General features: G+C 40.9%; 1 protein-coding gene across 1 annotated transcript in view; it reads left to right on the top strand.

Annotated features, from left to right (window-relative positions):
- Positions 1 to 561: 561 nt before the first annotated feature.
- The window catches only part of LOC119493329 (GDNF family receptor alpha-2-like), a 53,562-nt gene continuing 30,011 nt past the window's right edge, over positions 562 to 24,112 (top strand). Inside the window, exons 1-3 of the mRNA XM_037778521.1 lie at positions 562 to 1,254; positions 2,510 to 2,866; positions 15,582 to 15,668. Coding sequence (XP_037634449.1) covers positions 1,203 to 1,254; positions 2,510 to 2,866; positions 15,582 to 15,668 — 496 coding nt within the window. The 5' untranslated portion in view covers positions 562 to 1,202. The remainder of the gene's footprint in view (positions 1,255 to 2,509; positions 2,867 to 15,581; positions 15,669 to 24,112) is intronic.

The following is a 24,112-nucleotide window of genomic DNA, read 5'->3' as shown; positions in this document are numbered from 1 at the left end:
TAGTATAGCCTTTTTCCTAACAAAGTGCCTTTAATTGTATTTAATGTGACTATTCCTATGTCTGTAACCTGCTAAGTCTATTCATCTAGGCAAAAAATAATGTTGTATGTAAAAAATACAACCTAAATAGTGCATTAAAACAAATCAGTAAGATAATGTAAAAGAAAGGTGGAAAAACAGCTATATAATGTATCTTTAAACAGTAAATTAACTGTAAAATACTGTGAAATTAATAAAAAAAAACAACTGTATTTTTCATTAACAGTACAAAGCTGTAAATTTCAGCGACAGTATAATAATGTTAATTTTACAGTAACATAAAGGCATCCCTGCTGCCAGTTCTTTACTGTTATTTTACTGGGAAATTCTTAACAGTGCAGGTGCATCTCCAGCTCCCTGCATGGACATTACAGCATTATCTTTATATATTTTTTCCCTATAAGGCAACATTTATTAATACCCCACGTTTTTGTTTTTTTTCCCACCCTCTGCCAGCAGCGCCCTCTGCCGGCTCACATCAACTCTCCCTCTTTATAAAGTGCCGTAATGCCTCGACACACACATGCAGTAGTCAGTGCAAAAGAAGCGTTCACTCCCTCCAGAGGAGCGCGCAGCTTGGTTTTTTTTTTGAGGGGAGCCAGTCAGTTGGTGGTGGAGAAGAAGGAAAAACAAGCCAGTCAGCGATTTGCAGCACTTTCAGATGAGTTCTTCCACCTCGTTAGAGATATCGGCATAGCTGACAGATCATTTTACGCCAGTTTAAGGAATGTTTTAGGCACAATTTGTCTCCAGGGGGCAGTTGGAGAGCGGGCAGTGTGAGCCCCCTATAATGCGGAGAAGAGATCAAGTCTCAGTAGTTTGTCGGTATGAACGCAGCGCAGACGGAACCAGAGAAAACTGCTTTCATGGATTGACTGATTGATTGATTGGCATTTTTTATTTTTCCCCAATATCAGAGGATTTGTTTTTCTGTGTCGTGGTTATAATCTATTATTCAAAAAAAAGAGAACAAAATCGTGGATTATTATTGGGATTTTTTCGGAGGTGCGTCTTTAACGAGGATTTTTTCATTTTATTATTTTTTTTTTACACTTATAGCCTGCCTATACGCCTGGGTCAAGGATCCGGAGAGGGGAATTAAACCTTTTCACAAGGTGGAAATATTAGTCGTGTTGGACCTTAACTCATCTCTCTCTTCCAACATGAAGTCTGTCACTGTGTGGATGTGCGTCTACATCTTCCTCCTGCTCTTAGGTGAGAAGTGAAATATGGAAATAACATGAGCAAATGTAAATTGTGTGTGGCTCAGTAAATAATTATTGCAAATTATTATTGCATTTTCTTTCTGGTTGTGTGTCCACTTTTTTTCATTCAGGAGTTGTTTGAGGGGGTTCATTCTGTTTTTTTTTTTTTTGTTTTTTTTTTCATTTTTTTAAATATATATTATTATGTGGGGTGAAATACTGATGGGCGTTCATGTTATATAGCTGGATGATTTGATTATGTTTAATTGTAACCCGCAGCTACAAAACCCAAGTTGGTCTATGAATCACTTATATTGGATCCATTAAAAAAAACACAGCTTCCATAGCTGGGATACAGAGATCATTATTATAACAGCTTTTAGTCAGTAAAAAGGGAACATCTCTAAGGTTTTTTTTTTCCCCAGTTGACACACTTGTGCTTGGTTGAATATTAGAAAATCCATCATCACCATCATCATCATTAGCACACTTACCATTATACTGTTAAGTGTCGTCCACAAATGAAAGGCACTTCAGTTAAACCCATCTGACTGGTGAAATATTTGAACTTCATGTTACTCTTGCTCTCTCATACTGATGCAGTATACTCCCTCCTCTCTGAGCTCAATGCTCAACATCACCACAAGGGGTCTCTCTTGTCATTTCACCAGAGCTGCTGTCTCTACTTTTGGGTCTGAAGGCGCATTTGAATCTTGACTCCTGTCAAATACTCTGAGTCTCTGCTCCTGTGGATCCCTGTTTACTCACTGCAAGCTGTAATTTTCTGGTTACCTAGATGTGAATTAAGCGTAGTTCACTTTTTTTTTTTAAGGTGAGATAATTAGACACACTCCAATGATCAAGTCTTCCTTTAATTACATTTAATAGGAAACTGAAAGCTGCAGTGTAACTCGTTTTTGGAGGCTTTAGACGCACTAAAGTGAGTGCAGATAAGCACAGGTAAATCACTGACGGTTAATTAAATGAGATATAACGAGACACCATGTAGAGATAAGAGACGATAAGACTCGTGTGAACCGTGTCACTGTCTTTTGCTAAAAGATGCATTGGCATGTATGGGCATGAGCTAGGCCATCAAACCTGTTTGTGGGTCCCACGTCAACAAAACAAAAATGAAAACAGGTTTACCATATGAGCTTGCACTTACACACACACAAACACATGTACACACACAAACACAAAATCCCTCACACATTCATTTGCAATTTCTGAGCCCCCTCTTGTGTCTTGTCGTCCCCACCCAGATGAGGCAGCGAGTTCCTGGGATGGACCCTCATCTTTGTCCGTATCCCTGGCCGATGGCTCTCCAGGATCTCCGGGCGCCGGGTCCGGGCCCGGAGCTCAGCCAGAATGGGTGGACTGCATCCAGGCGAGTGACATGTGCAACCAGAACCCTCACTGCAGCTCTCGGTACCGGGTGATGCGCCAGTGCCTTGTGGGCAAGGAGAAGGAAGCCATGCTGGACAACAACAGGGAGTGCCAGGCCGCCTTGGAAGTGCTGCTGGTCAGTCCTCTGTATGACTGCCGCTGCAAGAGGGGCATGAAGAAGGAGCTGCAGTGTCTGCAAAACTACTGGACCATCCACATGGGACTCACTGAAGGTAGGAGTTTTTTTTACGAGTCTCTGTCTCACAAAGCTCACATCACATCATGTTTAACTGCGGTGCAATTTCAGAGCCGTTAATATAATATAACACCTCTTTAAGTCATGCAGTTTCTTTGTAAAACTACAGATTTATTCACGTGGAATTAGCACTTCTTCTTCTTCTTCTTTCACCAGTCAGCTTATTATGAACGGTCAGTGTCATTTGTTTCTGTATTCCCTCTCTGCCCGTGAATTCAGCTTGCAACGTGTTCAATGCTTTTGTTGCTGAAGAGCAGGTCTCTATATGAGCTTCATGGTCATGTACAAGAATGCACACAAGAAGATGTACGTGCATTGCTGCAGTCTGTCTTTGGTTGTGCAACACACCTCTAATGATATGAATGACTTCTTTAGCATTACGACATTTATTTTAAATGAATGTTCCGATCTCAAGTAGCCGCGTACTTTCCTTCCGGGCAAACACGAGAAGGATGCGCACCACACCCATTGTTGATGCCCTATTCCCTGATGCCCTCTTATAGAGATACCCAGAAGCCCCTGATGAAAAATATATGCTTTCCTACTTTCCTCACCCTCTCGAAGGTAATGGAGCTATAATGGGATTACATTAGGTAGGCCTGTTATGGTGGACTTATTGGTTTTCACCTAAAGTGTTCCATATTACCATGTAATTAGGTTACAATCGTATAGCTCAGTGGCCCTTATGTGTCCACTTATGCGAGACGTAAAACAGCACTCTTGTTGTAACATTGAGACCTTCTGGTTTTTACATTTAGAGTGCATAAAGTGGATTCCTGAACTGACTTGACTCTTGATCCAGAGCTGCTAGAGATGCCGTGCGCTGGGGATTGGGCTAAAGGGGGGCCTTAACCCGAGAGTGACATTTCTCCACGCTTGTGCACGTGGCTGAAGTCTGTGCGACTGATGTCAAGTGTCATGCCATGTAAACATGGAGGACATAATGTGCTCAGCTGTTTTGACACGTGGGGTAATGGTGGTGGAAGCGCTGCAAAGTCTCCGAGCTCTGAGCGTTCTGGGCTTTTGTGTTGTGATCCGTGAAGTGACTCGCCGGGCTGACTGCTCATAGCACCAGCTACACTTCATCAGACTGATGGCAGCAGAGGGTCCCTGACACGAGTTCAAGGGAAATGTAATGACATGGATGCTCCCCAGGCCTCCTGTCTCCCTCCCTGTCTCTCTCTCTCTCCTTTTCTAACTCTTTCCCCTTTGTAATGATCTTTTCTGCTCTCCCCTCCGTATCTCTTTCTCACTCTCTTTCCCCAACAAACAAACTCGCACCAGTCAAAGCGTTTGTTTGAACGCATCATGCAAGTTGTCTAGCTAGTCAGGGATAGAGACCTCCTGCGCCCGCAGCGTGCCCTTCACAGAGCTCGTGTTTCTTTTTACGAATAAACGCCTCTCAGCACTGTCCTGTTTTGGCCCTGTCGCCCTCAGAGATAAAAACTCACTTTAACACAAACGAAAAGCTCTTATAGTGCCGCTTTAATCTAATCACGATCCATTGTGCAGTCAAGCAGGCTTTTGTTAACTGGAAACAATCTATGTACAACATCCATCTCTGGAAACAAACACGAAAGGGCCGAGTCCCAACGCACCCTCTCCAAATGGTGCTAAACCACTTTAAAAAGCATTTGTGGACAAATCAGGAAGGTTTGGATGTAGTTGTTGGGTTAGATAATGCGTAATGTGGCTTTGAATGTCTTATTTTACTCACGCTAATGTGGAGAGATGAAGAACACAAGAGTATGTGAGAGAGAACTAAGGATTAAAAGAAGAGGAGTAGAGCTGGAGAAGGTGAAAGGACAAGGATGACTAAACGACACACAGAAGATTGTGTTATTTTTTACTAATGTGATAAACTCTATATGAAAAGTAATGTCTGGTGCCTTTAGGACAAACATATTTAGCCACGTTGCACATACTGTATGACCATTTTGCTGCAACCTAAGGCCATTATAAAGGGTAGAAAGCCATCTAGAAATCAGGCCCCTGCTACAGTATAAGTTAGGTTGTTTCTTATGATGACCCATGTTGACCAGGGGCAGGGAGTTGGCCTGTGAGCTTGAGGGCTAAACCATTGTGTCCGCAAAGAGAAAAGTGATGTTGACCAAGGATGGACTGGGATTTGAAACAATGCTGCTCCCAGATCAGCCCTACGCGAACGGCACACAGATACTCCACAGCCTCAGGCAAGGTTATCAACTAATACTCTTCATTTCTAATGCAGAACCAAGTGAATCTGTTAGATACAAAGTGCACCTGTTAACATGAATAATCATGAATGGGGACAAACACAGTAAACAGGAAAAATCAAATGTTAATTTTAATAACCTTAGAACTATAAAGGGCTTTTATGTTCTTTCTTTTTTTTTGGCAGAGCCAATGAGTTTAAGATTTTACTGTGTTGGCTTTAAGAATGTAAAAAAACATACAGCTGAGCTTGGACCACCATATCCACAATTAGGATTTATATTAAATACTTTATCAACTAAAAGACCGTAACACACAGAAGTACTCACCATGTGAATCAGTTCGGGGGCAGTGCTTTAAGTCATGTAAAGAATATCAGTCATTCGAAGATTCAAAACAACCTTGAAAGATCTACATCTGTCTTTAAATTCATTACTTTGCCGGTTCGTCTCTTTCTCATTCCACTGAGGTTTATGTCATTCAGATGCAAAATGGTTGCATAAGCACCGTAAACTAAAGCAACAGTAAGAACTAAATGATCACTCATAATTTTTTTAATCTAATTCATTTTAAAGTCTCTTGGGGCCATGCTCTAAACCCAACAGAAAGTCGGCTATTTTAAATTTTGTGTGAATTTTTCGTATTTTTGGCCATTTCCAGGCTCTGTACTTTAACAAACTCCTCCTACAGATTTCACCCAATTTACTTCAGATTTGGTCAGTACAATCTAACGACCTTTGTGATGAAAAGTTATTAAAAGTTTGAACTTTCATAAAACGGTGTTGCCGTGACATGGCGGAGAATTTACGATTCACCAATAAACAACAAACTGTTGTACTTGGTCAAATCTGCCCCAAAGTTAACCTACTTCATAGCAGTCCGGGCCTGAGGACATCTAAAAGGCAATATTGACTCAAAGTCATAGCGCCACCTACTGGCAACAGGAAGTCAGCGTTATGTGACAAACATATGATTTACATGAAATTTATGTTGTGTGGCCTACACTTGATGTAGAGCAACGTAATGCATGTTTAGCGCATGTTCTCTAGCGCCACATAGTGGACACAGGAAGTGGTGCAAGGAAATAATATCTAACTTGTGCAGTGCAGTGTCCGATGGTCACGGAAATGCACATTTGCTTCGACCGGTGTCCCACCAAAACCCCTGACGTGCGCAAAGGTGCGAGGGCCTGATCATCACTGCTTGCAGCTTTAATTAATCTTGTTATAATATTTGTAATTAAACACTGGGGGGGAGGTTTGGAATAAAAAAAATATATATATGATAATAATGATACATACGGACTAAACAAAAGGCTCAAGACAGGCAGACATGCAGTTTTAAAATTACATTTTTACAAGTATTCTCTTGTCATAGTATTTTAATGTTGCAAGTTGCCTACGAGCAGATGCAGAAATTAAACACTTCCAGTCTGGAAACAATTATGGTCAAAGGTGAAGTTAGGGTTGGTAAGTGTTAATAAGTGCCAATAAAATATAAAAATAACAAAAGGCAAAAAAAGCTGCCATTTGTCCTTCTCTCTGAAGTCATGGTTATTACTCCAATTCAATAGAAAATAAATAGAAAATAGTTCAGTTTTATTTTGATTGCAAATTTAAAAGTTTTATATCTTACTTTCATTTCAATTTTCATTTATAGTTGAGGTAATTAATGGCCCGATTGCTATGGAAGGACATTAAACAATGGTTCAAAACGATGAAGGACAGAATGGCTGTGAGGTGTGTATTAATCATCGCTAAACCAGAACACCATCAGCACCATTTGTTCCCGCCACTCAGGTGTTGTGACGTCAGTAGGTGTAATGGTGTAAGGTTTTCTGCAGCTCAGTGCTATCAAATTTAAATCCAGATTAAAGTAGATATTATTCATGCCACAGGCTTTCAACCATTGTGATAAACTGAGCGGCATGCGCCTCTCTTTCTTGTGGGAGTTCGCTTCTCCTTCAGTGTGATAACTGAACATTTGAAAGCAAACTGAAGAGTCTACCCTGAGACAGAAAGGCAATCTATCTTAAGCCAAGACAAACCAGACTCACCATAAAAAAACGCCCAGGTGGAAAGGCCGTCGTGCTGCGGTGTGTCCGTGAGATGTAACTGCAAATTGAATTAGTTAGAGCAAACAAGGCCCAGACACTTAGGAGCAGCGTGAGTGTCTACAGTTACATAAGTCCAGCGAGAGGCCTGAAACTTTGAAAGGTGTTTGACAATTTGTGTGATGAAACAATGCATTGCTGCTGAGAAAAACACTTAACAGTGTGACAACAGCGTGACTCAACACCGTCATTGAGTGTTGCTTGACGTGTCTCCTTGAAGTACCAGCTCATTTAAGCAGGTGGTGGCAGCTATATTCCTGTAGAATTTAAATTTAGAAAGACATTATATACTGATGTGTGACTCCACAGCTATGAAGTGGGGTTAGATTTTCTTCTTGATCGCTACACTTATTGCCTGCCTTTAGGCTGTACTGTATCGCCCTGACTGGCTTAAAAACCCCATACTAAAGGCTGTTATAATGCCAGTCTTTGAGCCGTCAGTAATGGTGCTAATGGTGACCTGTTAATTGTGTTTTCTAACGGAAAATGGCAGCTGATTTCAGCGCGTCAATGGAGCCGTCTTTGATGAATAATGGGTGGTTTCTGCTCTGAATGGGCCCGAGTTGGTGTGAGGCAATAAGGTCTAGCAGTTTGAATCTATAAAAGAAGTAATTACTAAGAAAGAAACATTGGCTGATACACACAGGGATATTGTATAGGCGGCTGCGGTTCCCTTTCAATTGTGCCCTGGGCCTCATGTGGATATAGCCTTGCAGGATTGCAGGAGAATTAGTAATTTAAACGATAAGTTCCACACCTCTAACATACATTATTTCATAGCCTCAGCTATGAAACCACAGCCCGGGTCTCTCCAAGTAAGAATCGAAGATCTTTTTGTGGGGGACCTTTCAGAGCAGTTTAATTAGCTCAGCCAACTTTCACCGCAGAGAGAGAGAGAGAGAAAGGAGAACTCCACCATGTGCTCCACTCCAATCTTTTCCAGTTCATTGTGAGAGAAGACTGTATCTTTTACATGCGACGACGGCGAGAATACCAGACAATTTAGTGTCATGATTTATATTCTCCATTTTTAAGAATGTCAGCGTTGCAAAAGGTCACCCTCTGAATATGTCACCGCATCATGCTAATACTACGAGTTGGCCCGAGTAATGCTGCGGGAAGTTACATGAAACGGACAGTGTGAAAATGCTCTGCTGCAGCATCGTGATAGACTGAGGCAGGGAGGAAGAGAAATGGAAAGAGCGAGAGCGAGGACAGGAGGTGAGGAGAGGAGGTGAGGAGAGGACGGTGGATAAATGATGAGAGGGGGAAGAAAATTTAAGAGAGAGACAGAGAAAACCAAAGAATGAAAGAGCGAGAGGAAGAAAGAGGAGAATCATGGGGGGAAACCATAGAGGAGGGGGAGTTACAAAGGTACACAGTATTCCTGGGTGAAACCATCATTACTATGAGCAATGGTAGCAGTCACCGGCCATTACCTTAGCCATCCACTGTCATAAGCAGAACATTTTTCCAGCCTGCCCCGCATGTCAGGGGATAGGGAAGCAGGCTCCTGCATGCTGAATATGTCCTCTCTGCTCTCCCTCCCTCCCACCGCTGGGAACCCAGCCGGCACTCGCTAGGTGGCTACTTCATCATCAGAGGAAGGGACCTGTCGATAGCTTCTGGATGTGATCAATAAGGTCCTCTCAGAGCTCCCCCCCCCACCTCCTCGCCCTTTTCATCCCTCCTTTTATCTCCCATCCCAAAACGTGAAAAGGATCAGTGAAATATGATGATAAAACGGGCACTGTTTGTCGTCGTAAATCTGTCTAATGATTTTCCACGCCATAAGGTGAAGTGGCCGAGATGACTCCCATTCACTACGAGGCTGTATGGAGTGTGACAGTGCGGCTGAAATGAGGGCCAGGTAACGGGGGTTTAGATTAGCCTTTTATAGCGGAGTGAGTTCTCGGGCCTCTCTATCAGAGGGGAGAGTGAGTGACGGCCCATTCTGCTCAGTGAATACTGTCATGATGTGGGCATTAAGACTCACTGCTGGCAGGAAGGTTCACAGCGGTGCTGAATGAATGTGCGTCGCAGAAGTCAACTACCAGGCCCGGCGGCTGTCAGCGCAGCATGGTTACTTCTCTCTCTCTCTCTCTCTCTGTCTCTCTCTCTCTGTCTCTCTCTATCTCTCTGTCTCTCACTCTCTGCATCTTAATTGAAGCGGATTATTGGAATAAGAAATCAGCCAAGATTTTCAAAGCACAAGCACACATTTTTATATATTTAGATTCAGGGATGCACCGGTACCAGATCGGATATCGGGCTGATACCAACTCAAATAGCTCGATTGGGTATCGTGACAATGGGGCCGATCTATTCAATTCAATTTTATGTTTATATACTATTATATACTGTATAGTATATACTTGAATTTGAATTCCTGTTTAAGTTTTGACCAATTTGTTTTGCTGCATTAAAACGGTTTACACTTGAATTGTATTTCCTGTTAATTTTGAAGATTTTTTTTGCCAAGTTGCTGGTGAACAATTTATCATTTTAATAATAAATAACAATTCACAAAATGTCATCTATGTATTTATTTGTTACATTTTGTTTAACAAAAAACAGGAAAGCAATGTCAAACCTGATGTTGCCTTACACATAAAGGAATGATGCCAGTCTCTTTCCACACAGTGAGGCATACATCTTATTAATTAAAGACTGGTATCGGATCGGATCGATACCCAAAGCCCAGGTATTGCTATCAGGACTGTCTCATCAGTGCATCCCTATTTAGATTAATCATCTGGGTTGTTATCCTTCAGTTACCAATACAGAACAGCAGCACTAATCATGTTTACAGTATAGTTGCTTAATATCGTCTATTTAAGATGTTGTAAATGTACCAAAATTATGGAGTTTTCAATTCCCTCATATTGATATAAAATGTAAAATGGTGAGGAGAGTCTGATCTATTGGGCTGCCTGTTTTTAATGTTCTCCCCAATACGCTGCTACGCCATAAAGATGATAGCCGTTTTTAACTGAAGTTTTGCAGGATTTACACCATATTCAACATTTAGCACCTGGCACCTGGTATTAAAATGCTGATTTAGGTAAGCGAGTGTGTAACTATTCATATTAACATTACATTCGCATAGCCACAGGGATGGCTGAAAATTCCAGCACTCATTTCCTCAGCTGTGTTTGCCCGCCACGCCGCGTTGGATTGGAATTGTGACTTGAAATATTATTCTGAGCTAATCCAATATTCTATTTGTATGGTTTGGAATTGAGTTTAAAATGTCAATAGCACTTCAAACGCTGGAGCCGGTAAAGAAATTTATGCTTTAACTTCTGTTCTGTTAAGCACACCTCGAAGAAAGATGCATTTTACTTTATCTTTTCTTTGTTGAAATGAGCCCACTACAGTATGGGAGGAAGTTGAAAGGAAAGATTAATGCATTTATCTTAATGTAATAAATATGTGAACTCCCATATGCCAATGTTCCTTCTCATACACTTCTATAGAGTACAAGTGTGCTTTGAAAGTGTTCTGGCTGGCCCGATCTCCGCTGACAGCTCATTTGCAGACTTTTGGGAGCTCTGACAGCGAAGGCTCGGTCACCTTTTGTTACCAGCCGAGTTCGTGCAACAACCAGCAGGGCTCTGCAGAGGACCTCCGGCTGTGCTCCAGGCTGCTCCGGCTGTGCTAAACTTTCTTTGTGTGTGTGATTAATATAAGAACAGAAGTAGTTTTGCAATATATTGTTATTTAAATAAGAAGTAATATTGCTATTTAGTCATTAACCATCATTGCCTGCAGCAAAAATATATAAATCAATATTAAACAGGAACAAAATCAGTACAGGGAACCTTTTGAAAAAACAAAACAAGGTGAATGACAGTTATTAAAATTGACTTGGCTTCCAGCCATGAAGGGTATGCCAAGAAAGTCGCTAAAGAATCCATAGGACAGTTTCCATCACCCCAGGAGTTTAGCTTCATTGATAATGCATATGAAAAGGATGAGTGATGGCGCCTAACGGCTTCATAAAACCCCTTATGGCAAAGGAGAGGACTGTGGATCCACTTAAGCAGTATTCTTTTCTTGCTGTAACTAAAAGGCCTGCATGTCTGTCTGAGCTGTGTGCCGGTCATGCTCCACACTGTCAGAGCAAATGAAGTCAAACGGAGGCTTAATTACAGCGATAAGTTGCTGCCCTGTGGCTAAAAACATCCTATCACCAAACAGCTGGGAAGAATTCTCTATTATGAATGCATAATTGGGTCCAGGATGACTGTCAAAGAGCACTTTTTTTTTTTTCAAAGTACAACAAGGCTTCCTGCTGTGGGGGTTTTCACATCCTGAGGGTGTGTGTGATTATAGTGTGTTTTGCGGTTTTATGATTCAGCACGGCTTGTAACATCCATGTAAATAAGCTTTTAATATTCATTAAGTACAGCTGCTGTTGTGGCTTGACATTAATGTTTTATAGGATCGCCACAGTGCACACTGTACAGTCATGAAACGTAATGTGCCTTAACACTGTTTGATCTCGGGGTGATTGTGCACTGAAGCTTCAATGCACTGTAAGGAGCTGCCCCGGACAAAAATGCTAAGCAACCTCATTTGTTTTGCTTTTGGCAAATCCTTTATTCCAATGTAGCTCCATACAGCACAACATGTTCTCGGTGAGTGGAAGAATACTTTTCTGTTGCCTCTTTTTTTGAAATACACAACTGTGTCTTCTGCTGACATGGAAAGAGGGTTAAGGTGGTTGTTTGCCGAGTAAGTGCTAGTCTTGAGCCCCTGAAAGGCTTCTAAAGCACTATAGCTTTTGAAGGTAATTGTTGTAATTAGACACACTGAGAGATGTCGAGTCCGGCAGCATCTCCAGTCCCTCTCTCTTGACAGAAATATAACATGAACGGAGATGTGGGTGATGCAAAGGCAACTAGGGGGGAAAAAAAGACGGAGATACACTTTCAAATAAGTTTATGTGCCGACATATCTTTCAATACGCCGACAAAAAGGCAAACACGAAAGGCCCATACTCAAAACTTGGAGGATTTAGGTCATCTTCTCTAAGTCTCTCTGTCACCCTTTATGTGTTCCTCCTTTCTCCTTTCTCCGTCTTTGTCCTGTCTTTTCTTTTCTCGCCTTTGTGTCTCCGGCGTGACTCTCCTCTGCTCTTTCTCTCTTTCTCAAACACACGTACAATCCTCAACTGCGCCAGATGTCAATAGCTATGTGCTCAGAGAATGGCCAGCTGAGCCGCTCCATCTTGTTATGATTGTCAGTATTGATTGAAAGGGGAGATGTAGAGCTGGACGTAAAGCAATGACCCAAGTGACTCAAGTCTGAGGTTGGTTTTCTTTACTCTGCAAATTGTGATAGAAAATTCCCTTTAGTAATTCCCTTTTCACTTAATTATCTAACTTTAGTCATTCCTTTTTACCTTGTGCCAGTGTACGTGTACATTTTACATCTTCCTGCTCCTTTGATTTTAAGTTTCAACTTTTAGTATCAACGCATTTCTTTTTAATTCTGATTTCTGACTCTTGTTCACAAGATACATGAATGACACTGTATGTACTGGTAAACACAGGCACACACACGCACACGCACTGACCCGGTATCACGCAAAAGCATGTAATAGACCCGCCTGTCCACCAGAGGATAGTGTGTCAGTGTCATGTTTTGCCTATAGACTGTATATAAAGATGAACGACGCTTCTCCACTTCCTCCCACTGCACAGAAATTAAGTCAATACGTTGCTGGATACGGGAAGTGCCATCTTGAGATTTTGACATCATTTGGAGCCAGTCTGCGCAGTAGTGATCGGGCAGTGGAGCCGCGGTATCAAGGTCACCTGCCCGAACCAGTTACGAGCCGAGCATGGCGGCAGCTTGTCACAGAGAGAGACTCACAGCTGCCAATCATAACATCTCACCCCCTTTTTATAGCATCAAATTACTAATTAAAACCAAACTTATCAGAAAAATGAATACTTGAACATTAAGGCTGTCGATCTATTAAAATATTTAATCGCGATTACTCACATGTTTGTCAATAGTTAATACTGATTAATGGCAAATTGATCGCACATTTTTTTATCTGTTCAAAATGTACCTTAAAGGGAGATTTGTCAAGTACAGTATTTAATACTCTTATACGATACGATACGATGATACAATAATACTTTATTGTCAGACAGGTCTGAAATTTGTTTTGCATCACAGCAGCTCCATTTGCAACATCACAGAAAGGACAAAGACAAGAAACAGGGATACATACATTTAAAGATTACAATCACAGAAGAAGATATTCAGGGCCCTTCAACGTACATTTGATCTGGGATTAGGTTTAGGGATTATAAACATGGGAGTGGGCAGATATGCTACTTTATGCAAATGTATACATACATTTATTATTGGATATCAACACAAAACAATGACAAATATTGTCCAGAAACCCTTACAGGTACTGCATTTAGCATAAAAAATATACTGAAATCATAACATGGCAAACTCAAGCCCAACAGGCAACAACAGCTGTCAGTGTGCTGACTTGACTATGACTTTCCCCAAACTGCATGTGATCATCATAGAGTGGGCATGTCTGTAAAGGGGAGACTCGTGGGTACCCACAGAACCCATTTTCATTCACATATCTTGAGGTCAGAGGTCAAGGGACCCCTTTGAAAATGGACATGCAATCTTTTCCTCGCCAAAATTTAGCGGAGCATTATTTACCCATATGGCATGGTTGGTACCTATGGATTCCTTAGGTTTTATAGTTTCATATGATGCCTGTATCTTCACTCTAGCTTTAAAACTGAGCTTGCTACAACCTAAAAATTGCAAAATGCGTTAATGAAATTAGTGGCGTTAAAACAAATTTATAGCGTTAACTTTGACAGCCCTATTGAACATACATCAGCGTGATAAGAACTAGCTAAAATGACAGAAACTGTATTTGGGAAAAGTTTATTTGACGTGTACTTTGACTTTTTAGTGTGGCCCATGTCCCATCTGCTAACATGAAGGCGGGATTTATGACCTATACTGCAGCCAGCCACCAGGGGGCGATCGAGACATTTTGGCTTCACTTTTGGGGAGCTGTTTATGTCGTCCATGTTTATATACAGTCTATGGTTTTGCCATAGAAGGTGTGGTACAGCAGAGGGCAACAAAACCACGTTCAGGAAAAAACATTGTGGTTGGGCATAAAATAGTCCGTTAACTAAGTACAATACCTATGAAAACAATGGAAAACACATCACAAACGTCAATAATGTCACTTACTAAACAAAACACCGGCCTTGAACACCGGCCTCCTGGTTGACAGTCCTGTGATTGTTGGACCCATCCACCTCCCCTCCCACCCACCATAAGCAGCCTCTCTCGCTTTTTAATCACTAGCTCTGAGCGTAGCATATTCACATGGATGCATTTACATTGCAGACAGCACAGACTACATGGTGTACAAATGACACGCCTAAAGCAAACGCGGCGTTCTTATTACACGCTTTTGCCTTGCGCATTATCGTGTCATTCACACGCCTTTTCGTGCAACCAGGCTGCACACACACACACACACACACCTTCCACAACAGCCTTACCTTTTATCAAAGCAGCTACAAGATCATCCTTTTCGGAAAGCATCCGAGATGGATGTTGATAAACGAAATGTACTATATCTATTGATTGGATCTACTGATTGGTTTTCTAGACAGCGCAGCCTTGTGCCAACAGGTTTTAGATTTTCTCATTTGTAGCAGCGGGCCTCCAAACCTTCCTCACAACACCCTGGCTGTGTTTCTGTTGGGATCAGAATGCAAAGCTATTACACACTGGAGGGTTTGTCTCAATCACACCGAATGGCTATGAATTTTAAATGCGGGATTAGGGCCTACAGAGAAGCAGGCACATGGGAGAGACTCAGTCAGTTGAGTGCTAATTTGATTTTAATTTTTTTTTTTTTTACAAACAGCTCTGGCAACACATTGTTAGCAGGGAAGACACATTGCTCGTGCTTTAGTCCTTCAGTTGCTCCCCCAAATCAAACCACAGCAGGAACAAACACTCTCTCCAAAAGGAAATGTTTCGATCATAATGAACATCCTGTTTTCCATGTGAAAAAAAAAGTAACTAACCGCTCATAGCGGGAGTCAATTTTTGGTCAGCCAGTCCAATACTGGGAAATTACATCATAACAGCGTTACATTTAATCCAAAACATTAATTTCAAAGCTCAGTGTTTCCATTAGGGACATGAACTGAATTACCGTTCTGTTCTTGTGTGTTTTTATTGGAGCTGGAACGCATTCCTGTCTCTTTTTTGTTTTTTCTGGAAATGCTCTGCTCTGCTCAGAAGTCATGTCGTCCACTTAAGTGATGATGAATCTTTGTCACCCTTGCTGTTGTTTCAGGTGGAGACATGGATGACTCATCTCCGTATGAACCTGTGGCGCCAAACCGACACCCTGACGCGTTCCGCCTGGCCTCCATCTCTTCAGGTATCACAGTTTTGATCTTAACGAAACACATATGAGTGTCAAAGTGATGTAAATATGTATCCTTTGGTTCCTTTGGGATAAAAAACAGAGGTCTCTAAATAGCCTGTCGATCTCTGGCAGTCCAGCAGTCAACTGTCCTGAATGAACTGGGTGCCTATCTGTCTTGTGACATACGACGGTTGTTGTGGGCCAGTGAGGTAAACCATATACTCTCAGTGTATTACCCAACATTTTTTCCCAGCTATTGATTTAGCTTTCAGTTTGATTTCCTATTTGGTTTACTAATTAAACAGCCCAACACTCATCAGGGGAGCTATAGCCTGCCGTTTAATTTACTGGTTATTACCTTCATGGTATTACAAATCAATGCAGATCTTATTATAAGACACTGCTACAATGGTTAATGCAGTGCAGGGAAGCAAGTTATACAATAGGTGTGATGGGACACAGGGAAGACGGCGCCTGTCCACTGCCAGAGCTACAGGCTACAGTCACTTGAAAATTCAATCGCTTTCTTTCATCCAGTTCTGACAGAAATTTCCGGAGGATGTTCTCTTCTATTTTTTTTTTCTTCTTTTTTTTGCCAAAAGCAATCTATAAACACAGAAGACAGCACATTTTCTTTTTCTTTTGGCTGATGTATCTCTCTTTGTTTTATAACTGGGAGGTACAAGAAAGACACGCTTTTTGTATAATCCCATTAGCTCGAAATCAGCAGTGTATCACTTGTTTTTGTAAATGCTCTTGTTTGATATATTGAAAGAAGGAGAGAGCACCAGAATAAATATGAAAACGTGCAGGCTTTGATTACTTTGGAGTTTTTGAGAAATGATGGCAAAGTGCCGTCCCAGATTTAAGTGCATATTCATCTAGAAAGCATTCGGAAAGCGTGTTCTTCCTCCAAAGCTGCAGAATCCTCAAAAAAAAATGTTATTTTAGTGGTAGAAAATGTTTAGATGTTGCATCTGGATTTGAGCATTTGATATTTTGCTAAATGTTTATAGTTATAAACACTCATACTGATTAATGATTAGTGGTTTTAGGGCTTTGTACAAGTATAAACTTTGAAGTGAGTAAGAGTGAATAAAAGTTACTTATAGCTTGTTGCGTTACCTAGAGGTGAAATGCCATTAAAGTTTGCAAAAATAATTCTGTGTTGATACAGTATGTGCACCCATCATTTAAGTCATAGACTGTATACTGTATATAAGAAGTGGACATAGTCACCGTGACGTCACCTATTGGGATGCAAATCGCATACTATTACTGGTGAAATATTACAATATGCAACGCTAGACATTACAACGGCATAAATATCCCACAATTCAATGCGGTGATGACGGTAACGTTCATAAGTGACGTTGACGGACAGCTCTTTAACATCAATAACGCTTCAATTTAATTGTAAGTATACGATTTCACTTTGCTAGGGGTAGTATACTGTATATTTTAAATTATTTGATTCTTACAAACCGTATTTTTGGTTATATGAGGTTGGCACGGGTTACCATGGTTACACGTCTCCAACCGGCAAGGAGGCTCTCAGGAAGTGACGACGTAAATTACCGCTCAGTGCGTCCAAAAAGATACATACTGCTGTTTATTCACACAAAAGTATGTTGAACGATAGTACACCTATTGGGTATGTAGGGCATAGTATGTCATTTCAGACGAGATTTTTATTCACCAAAAATATTACAATCAACGTTCATAAACTGAAAACACACTGTGAAAGGGTTAAAGTTGTAAGACGAAAACACGGACAACTCCCAGACCGGACAACGCCGTGGTAGCGACCTGTCAATCACAAGGTAGCCACGCCCTAAAGCATACTCTGCTTTATGGTCTATCTGACTCTAAATGGGACCATAATTTACTAAATGGAACATCATGATGATTGAAACCATAAACTCATGTTTACAATGTTTGCTGAGGTAATAAATCCAGTGAGAAATAGGGTCATTTTCTCATTGACTTCTATACAATCAGACTTTCTTTATTAGAAAGAATGTAAGTTTAATGCACTTCTGCATAGGCTTCACTTCTCAGACCCCGGAGGTTGTGCACTGCTTTAAATATAGCTGCATTTGCACCATGTGCTCAAGAAATATGGCCGTATATGTCAAATACACCTTCAATAGGCTACCAGTTATAATAAAAAAGTATGTAATATCAAAAAACGAGAAACACATTTTCATCCTAATGTGTTATGAACCAAATTTGGTAAAGGCTGGATGACATTTGTGGTTGTAAAAGCACAAAGATTTTTGAAATTTTGGAAAATCTGTGTAGGAGTATAAACGTAAAGTACTTTCTAAATGGGCATAACATTTAAAAAATGGGATTGACGTTTAGTAGTTTTGAGATGCCCTGTTAACTAACAATCAAGCAAAATGATAATCAAAGTACGGACACTTATCTTTAGTCAAGCAGTGTACGAGTACCAGTGCCCTGGTAAAACAGCAGTACAGTGTACCTAGACATATTAAGATACAACAAGGGACTCATTACTGCATCCATTTTGCTTTAGCTGTTTCCTCTATTCTCTCCAAGGTGAAATATCGGATTTGCTCTCGGAAATCTGTTTAGCCGCAAGCTTTCTCATTATTTATCATTTCTGGGGGCAGAGTAATTGATTGTGGCGCTGAGAGGAAACCACAGGCAAACGGATAAGTAATTACACACTTGTTTTATGAAAATAATTCTCATTTCGATTACCAAACCATACAAAAGTATTCGTAATCACGCCTATAAATGCTAAACTGCAAGGAGACCCGGGGAATATATGATATCTGGTTGGTTGATGAGGACAGGGGAATGTATACTCTCCAAGAGGAAAGGTAGGAAATTGAAAAATAATCTCTGCTCCTTTAAAAGTTTTTGTCTGGGAGGAAGATAAGGGACAGAAGTTGTGATAGAAATGAAAAAGAATTATATACTGCTGCATGCACTCACGCACTCTCGCCCTGAAGTTTAAATTAAACAGAACATATGGAGACTCGGTTTCTGCATTGCCCCAAGTGATACCTGCAAAACTATTTCACACAGGCTTCTCCTTCTAATGGGGCTGTGTAGTCTTAGCTGCTCGTTTTTGCATATCTTCAAACTGAAAATTAGCATGCACTGTACACACACAGACAAAAAGACAATGAGCACATTTAACCCTGTGGGGTCTGTCGCTTAAATAAGGGAAGTAGCTGCCCTTCAGTGATGACTATGGAGCCGAGGGTGGCTTCGTTAGAAAGACAGCGATGAATTCTGCTCCACCTGTCCTGGCTTTGCTGGCACTGTGCACCTGCATCAGCATGTTTCATCACCTCAGTGTTCAGCACAGTTGCATCCTCTCTGGCCTCTTTGCTGTGATGGCAGTGAGGCACAGTGGGGGGTCTGTCGTGCCACGCCTCTCCCCACTAAAGGATGAGGGTGATATCACTGTAGGTGTAGTTTGTGTTGTGACAAGGTGGATTGCCTTCAGTGTCACAAAAGACTGTCATTTTGCTTCAAGCACTGTCAATTTGCTAACTTTGAGAAGCAGCTCAATGCAGGGTGAATAAGACAACAAGGTTACCAGGTTGTATGAAAACTTCTTAAGACCTTTACACACCGGGGGCGTGACGGACAAACAACATGAAAATGCAGGCTGGTCTTATACACTGTTCATAGCTAAACCTATGAAAAGTAATGCACTGTAATCCGTGTATATCCCACAAAATCAATTTGTGTGCAATTAACGTAAGCGGAGGTCGGTGTGGAAGGGTGGGTCAAAAAATAATGCTCAGGAGGCCGTCGTCAATCTTTTCCTAAACCTAACTAAGTAGTTTTGTTGCCTAATCCTAACCAAGTCGATCTTTTCCTTAACCTAACTAAGTAGTTTTATTGCCTAATCCTAACTTAGTCCATCTTTTCTTAAGCCTAACTAAGTAGTTTTGTTACCTTAGCCAAGTCGATCTTTTCCTAAGCTTAACTAAGAAGTTGTGTTGCCTAAACCTAAGGACGTTGTTTCCTGTGAAGACGGAATTTTATTTTGAAAAAACTGTATGCATGTAACGAGCGGAAATTGACTCCTGTTGCTGGACATTCGTAGGAAAACTGACAAAAAAGGAGGAATAACTTTTTCGTAAGATATCATACGAACCGTTGTATCAGAATATGTTGTAAAATGCAAAATACTCACCAGTGAATATTATATTTTATTGTGAAAGGTAAGAAATGGATTTGGTCTGCACCGCCTTTGTCAAGGTTGAAAGGAACAATAAAGTTTGCCGTCTTGGGTCGGACTACGGAGCCTCCGTGTTGTTGTTTCATAAATATAGGTGCAACTCAACCCGTTCTGTGCAACATGATTGGTTGATGCCTTTATCTGCGGTGCGAAAGCTCAGAAAAATGACCTCGTTCCAAAATGTTTTGCTTTTACAAAGCATAATATTCACGTTCTGTGTGAATATTAATTGTTATTTTTGTCTGTATTCATGACAAAAGCAACAGTTCGAAAAAATATATTGACGTGCAAAATAATCCGTGGAAAAAACGCCCCCGGTGTGTAATCATGTTTCAGAGTGACAGGAAATGATGTATTCCAGAGAGAAGCCGATACGAGTGCAGCAGGTTTCCATATTAATGCTTTAAATGGACACACAGCCCAGGTGACACCTGACACCTGGCACAGTTAGGCTTCGCTATCAGCAGGAAGAATTTGTTCCCTATCCCATCCCAAGCAGTGCCGTGTCAGTTAGATTCTCCCACCTTTTGGCCCACTGTCACGAGGGTTGACGCTGCACACCTGCCCACCTTTCCACATCCTGCTTAAGCAGTCTGGATATTGCCGGGTGTTGCTGTGACCTGTGACTCTTAGTCGCTATGTCATGCTGTCAGTGTCAGGGCAGGGGGCTTGGTTATCTGATAGATGATGGAGATGATAGATGGAAAGAGGGTAAAGGTTATATAGGGGAGCAAGTGTGAATAGGACAATACTGAAAGCTGGCTGGAAGTGGAAGTGACCCTCGGTTACCGGAAAGTGGGAACGTTGTGAAAATGACTGGTGTTCTCTTTTGGGTTGACAGATCCAGTGTGCAGAGTATAATAACAAGTAATACTAAGCCTGAAATATGATGATGATGGCTACATGTTGTAAGTCTATAGCTCTCTTTTTGCAGCAAGTCACCCTCGTTAAAACTTAAAGCTGCAAAAATCACAGTCTGATTCCAGCAACATCCTGAAAGCACAATGTACTACCTAAGATTTATTGTCACTACGAACATATCTGTTATTCATCAGACATAAAGTGAGTGAGACGTGTAGAAACATGCAGAGAAAAATATGAGTGCAAATGACTTTATCATCATATTCCAATTAGATCACTTAGAAATCAGAGCCTGAAAGCTATAAATAGGATTCAGGTTTGCTCTTTGGTGTACACAACAATGGAATTTTTTGGAGAGAGAGTTACTGTAGAGGAAGTAATTGCAATATACTGTATTATGTTTACAGTACAATACAGTAACTATGTTCATATCATCTTTAGTTAAAGTAATTGTGTCTGATACTGTTCATATTGCCATGAAACTGATGCATTGGGGTCTCATCTGACCAAAAATACATCTTGAAATCGAGGACAGATAGTCCTCCTTCCTGTCTGCAACACTGCAGGGTTGACAGATTGAGGCGAGGATGCTTGCCCCTCCAAATGAATTTCGAGATGAGAAGTGACCATGTTTTCATGTCAGCTTCCACTCAAATGCCCTGGATTAATTGTAGTGGAGTACAGGGAGGGGAAGACATCCACAGCTAGACATTTAAAGGAGTTCACCACTGGAATGTGAGATGGTATCGCTGAAGAGACAAGACATGAGTTGAGTGGAAGTAGTAATGACTTAGATCAGTTGATTTTGTATCCTGTAACTAAATTCTTCGAAAGTGTCCAAAACTATGGGAATGGAAGTAGGGGTATTATCATCAACATTTGGGTATCTTACTATGAGTATGAAAACGACCAATAAGTGCCACCGATCGGCTCCACAGAAACACAGATGGCACTATATGTAGTCTTAAATATAGCAGAAATTAAGATATTCAATAATACCACAAAAATATGCTTTTCAGTCACCGTAGAGACTAAACAGACGGAGAAAGATATTAGACAACGTTCCCCTTATCATCAGTGTCTGAGCTGTATGCAATGGGAGAAGTTTGCCTTCAGGGCTTTCTGCTAGAAATCTTCTTCTACAACAATCCTACTTGGTTAGGTTTAGGAAAACATCATGGTCTGGGTTAAAATAAACCCTTTCTGGCAGAAAGCCCTGAAAGCAAACTTCTCCCATGTGCTATTACTATCACAATGAAAAAGCAAATTAAACGATGCATGTAAAAAACACTACACAGATGCTCTCTATTGAACCCAAGATGAGCAATAACAGTACTGTTTCTAACACGAGCAGCTCAGGAGAGTATTGTTTTTATTTATTTATTTTTTACATTACTGTTTCCTGGAGTTGCCCTTTACCACCATTTTATCAACTTATCAGTATTTTCTTCTTGGTATTTACAACAGGACCAATCCAGAGCATCACGACTGGATCAGCTAATCATGTATTACGGATTGGATGTTTTTTTCCAGCAGTAATCTGGTCAAAGGAGAGCCACAAAAATGTACTTTAGCCAGCTCCTACATGTCCATAAAAACACCAAAGTATTATCAAGGATGAACTCCCTACAGTTAGCTGTCCAGCCCAAACCAAAACCCCACTTGCACCACTATTACCTAACTAACTGGACTGTCTTCAGTGGAAAGATTAGGTACACTTACAAGGGGCACATTCAGCCTTGCAAACAGAAATACACACGTATGTAACTTGAAAAATCTTCATCATCAAATGATGCCAAGTGAGTATTTCCCAGAGGAAATCTATTGATAATCAGCTCTCTACCCAAAGCCCCTTTAGTTGCTGAAAGAATTGAGTGCAATAAGTAATATTAATGCATATTTCCCCTGTTCTAATCAAATTGGACTAAACGCCAGTGGGAATCTAACAAAATCAGACAAAAAGATGAAGCATGGAGATGCCACAGGAAGGCACATTTGTCTTGTTTACAGTCCCACACCTGCCAATGACAGACACCTCCTCGCCCCACCAGCTTTAGTTAGTTCAGAAAATGAATCACATTTGGTGCCCGATGTGGTCCTGCTAGTTTGTGTGATGCATGCGGAAACCTTTTTTCTGCACCTCATTTTCTGTTTTGATTGATTCATTGTTTTTGGTCTATCAATGAAGTATCAGAAAATAGTGAAAAATGCTCATCACAATTTCCCAGAGTGCAAGGTGATGTCTTCACATAGCTTGTTTTGTCTGACTAACAGTCCAAAAGTCAAAGATATTCACTTAGTGGTAAATAAAAAAAAGCAGCAAATCTTCACATTTAACAAGCTGGAAAAATAAAAAAAATTTCCTTGCATGCAGAGCCACACTAGAGAGCTTTGTCCATGTTTATGGAACTAGAGATACAATGCATAACCGTTGTTTTCTTGGTTTCAAGGCAACGAGTCAATATCTCTCTTCACAAATCAATAAGACATCATGTATGAAGGATGTGGGCGAGAATCCTTCCTCCACAATGCTACCTTATATCAAAGCCCAAATGAATTCCATATTACATACAGCATGCAAAGATATCATTAACCGTAATTGTTAATATGCTCCACGCGAAATGCATTCTGTTCTCTTGACCCAGCGCTGAGCTAATTAACTTATTAGGAGCAGAGGGCAGTGTAGAAACCTGCATTCGGGGGTCCCTCCAGGAATTAAGTTTAACATCCCAGCTAGACCTTCAGCACTAAGCCTCTCACCTCTCAGCTCAGTGTGCCCACCATCCAATTAAATCTAGAAAGCTGTTTCTACAGCTGGGGAGGAAAAAAAGGACCAGTGCAACAGCCGTGCTCAGCATGCTGTTGAAATGTTTGACATTTTCACATTGTCCTCATAACAATTACCATTACTTAGGCAAACACTAGGATCTGTTTTTTTGCATGCAGGGTTTTTGGTTATTAGGGGTCTGAGAGTATATCTGTGCCTGTGTTTGCTTGTGCAAGATTGGTTTTGTGTATTCTTGTGATTGTGCCTGTGTGTCTTTATATATTACTTTGTTCGTATGCATTATTCTGTGTGCATTTTCTAATCAGTTTACCCTTAGTCCAGCCTTAAACAGTAGCTTGTCTCTCTGTGGGTCGGTAATGAGAGTTGTTGTTCGAAGCTCACTTAGCAGAGAACCTTTGTTAGAGTCAGCGTTTTTCTAATAAATTTGCATTAAACAAGAGGGAATAATCTGCAGAGCATGTTTGATGTTCCAGTTTGTACTTATTCCCTACGTGCACGGCGGTTACGTACAAGGAAGCAGATTATTGATACAGGTTCACCACACACACACACACACACACACACACATCCTGTTAG

This window comes from Sebastes umbrosus, chromosome 8 (genome assembly GCF_015220745.1).
Source record: "Sebastes umbrosus isolate fSebUmb1 chromosome 8, fSebUmb1.pri, whole genome shotgun sequence".
NCBI classification, from domain to species: Eukaryota; Metazoa; Chordata; class Actinopteri; order Perciformes; family Sebastidae; genus Sebastes; species Sebastes umbrosus.
This window is presented reverse-complemented; position numbering and strand designations above follow the sequence as displayed.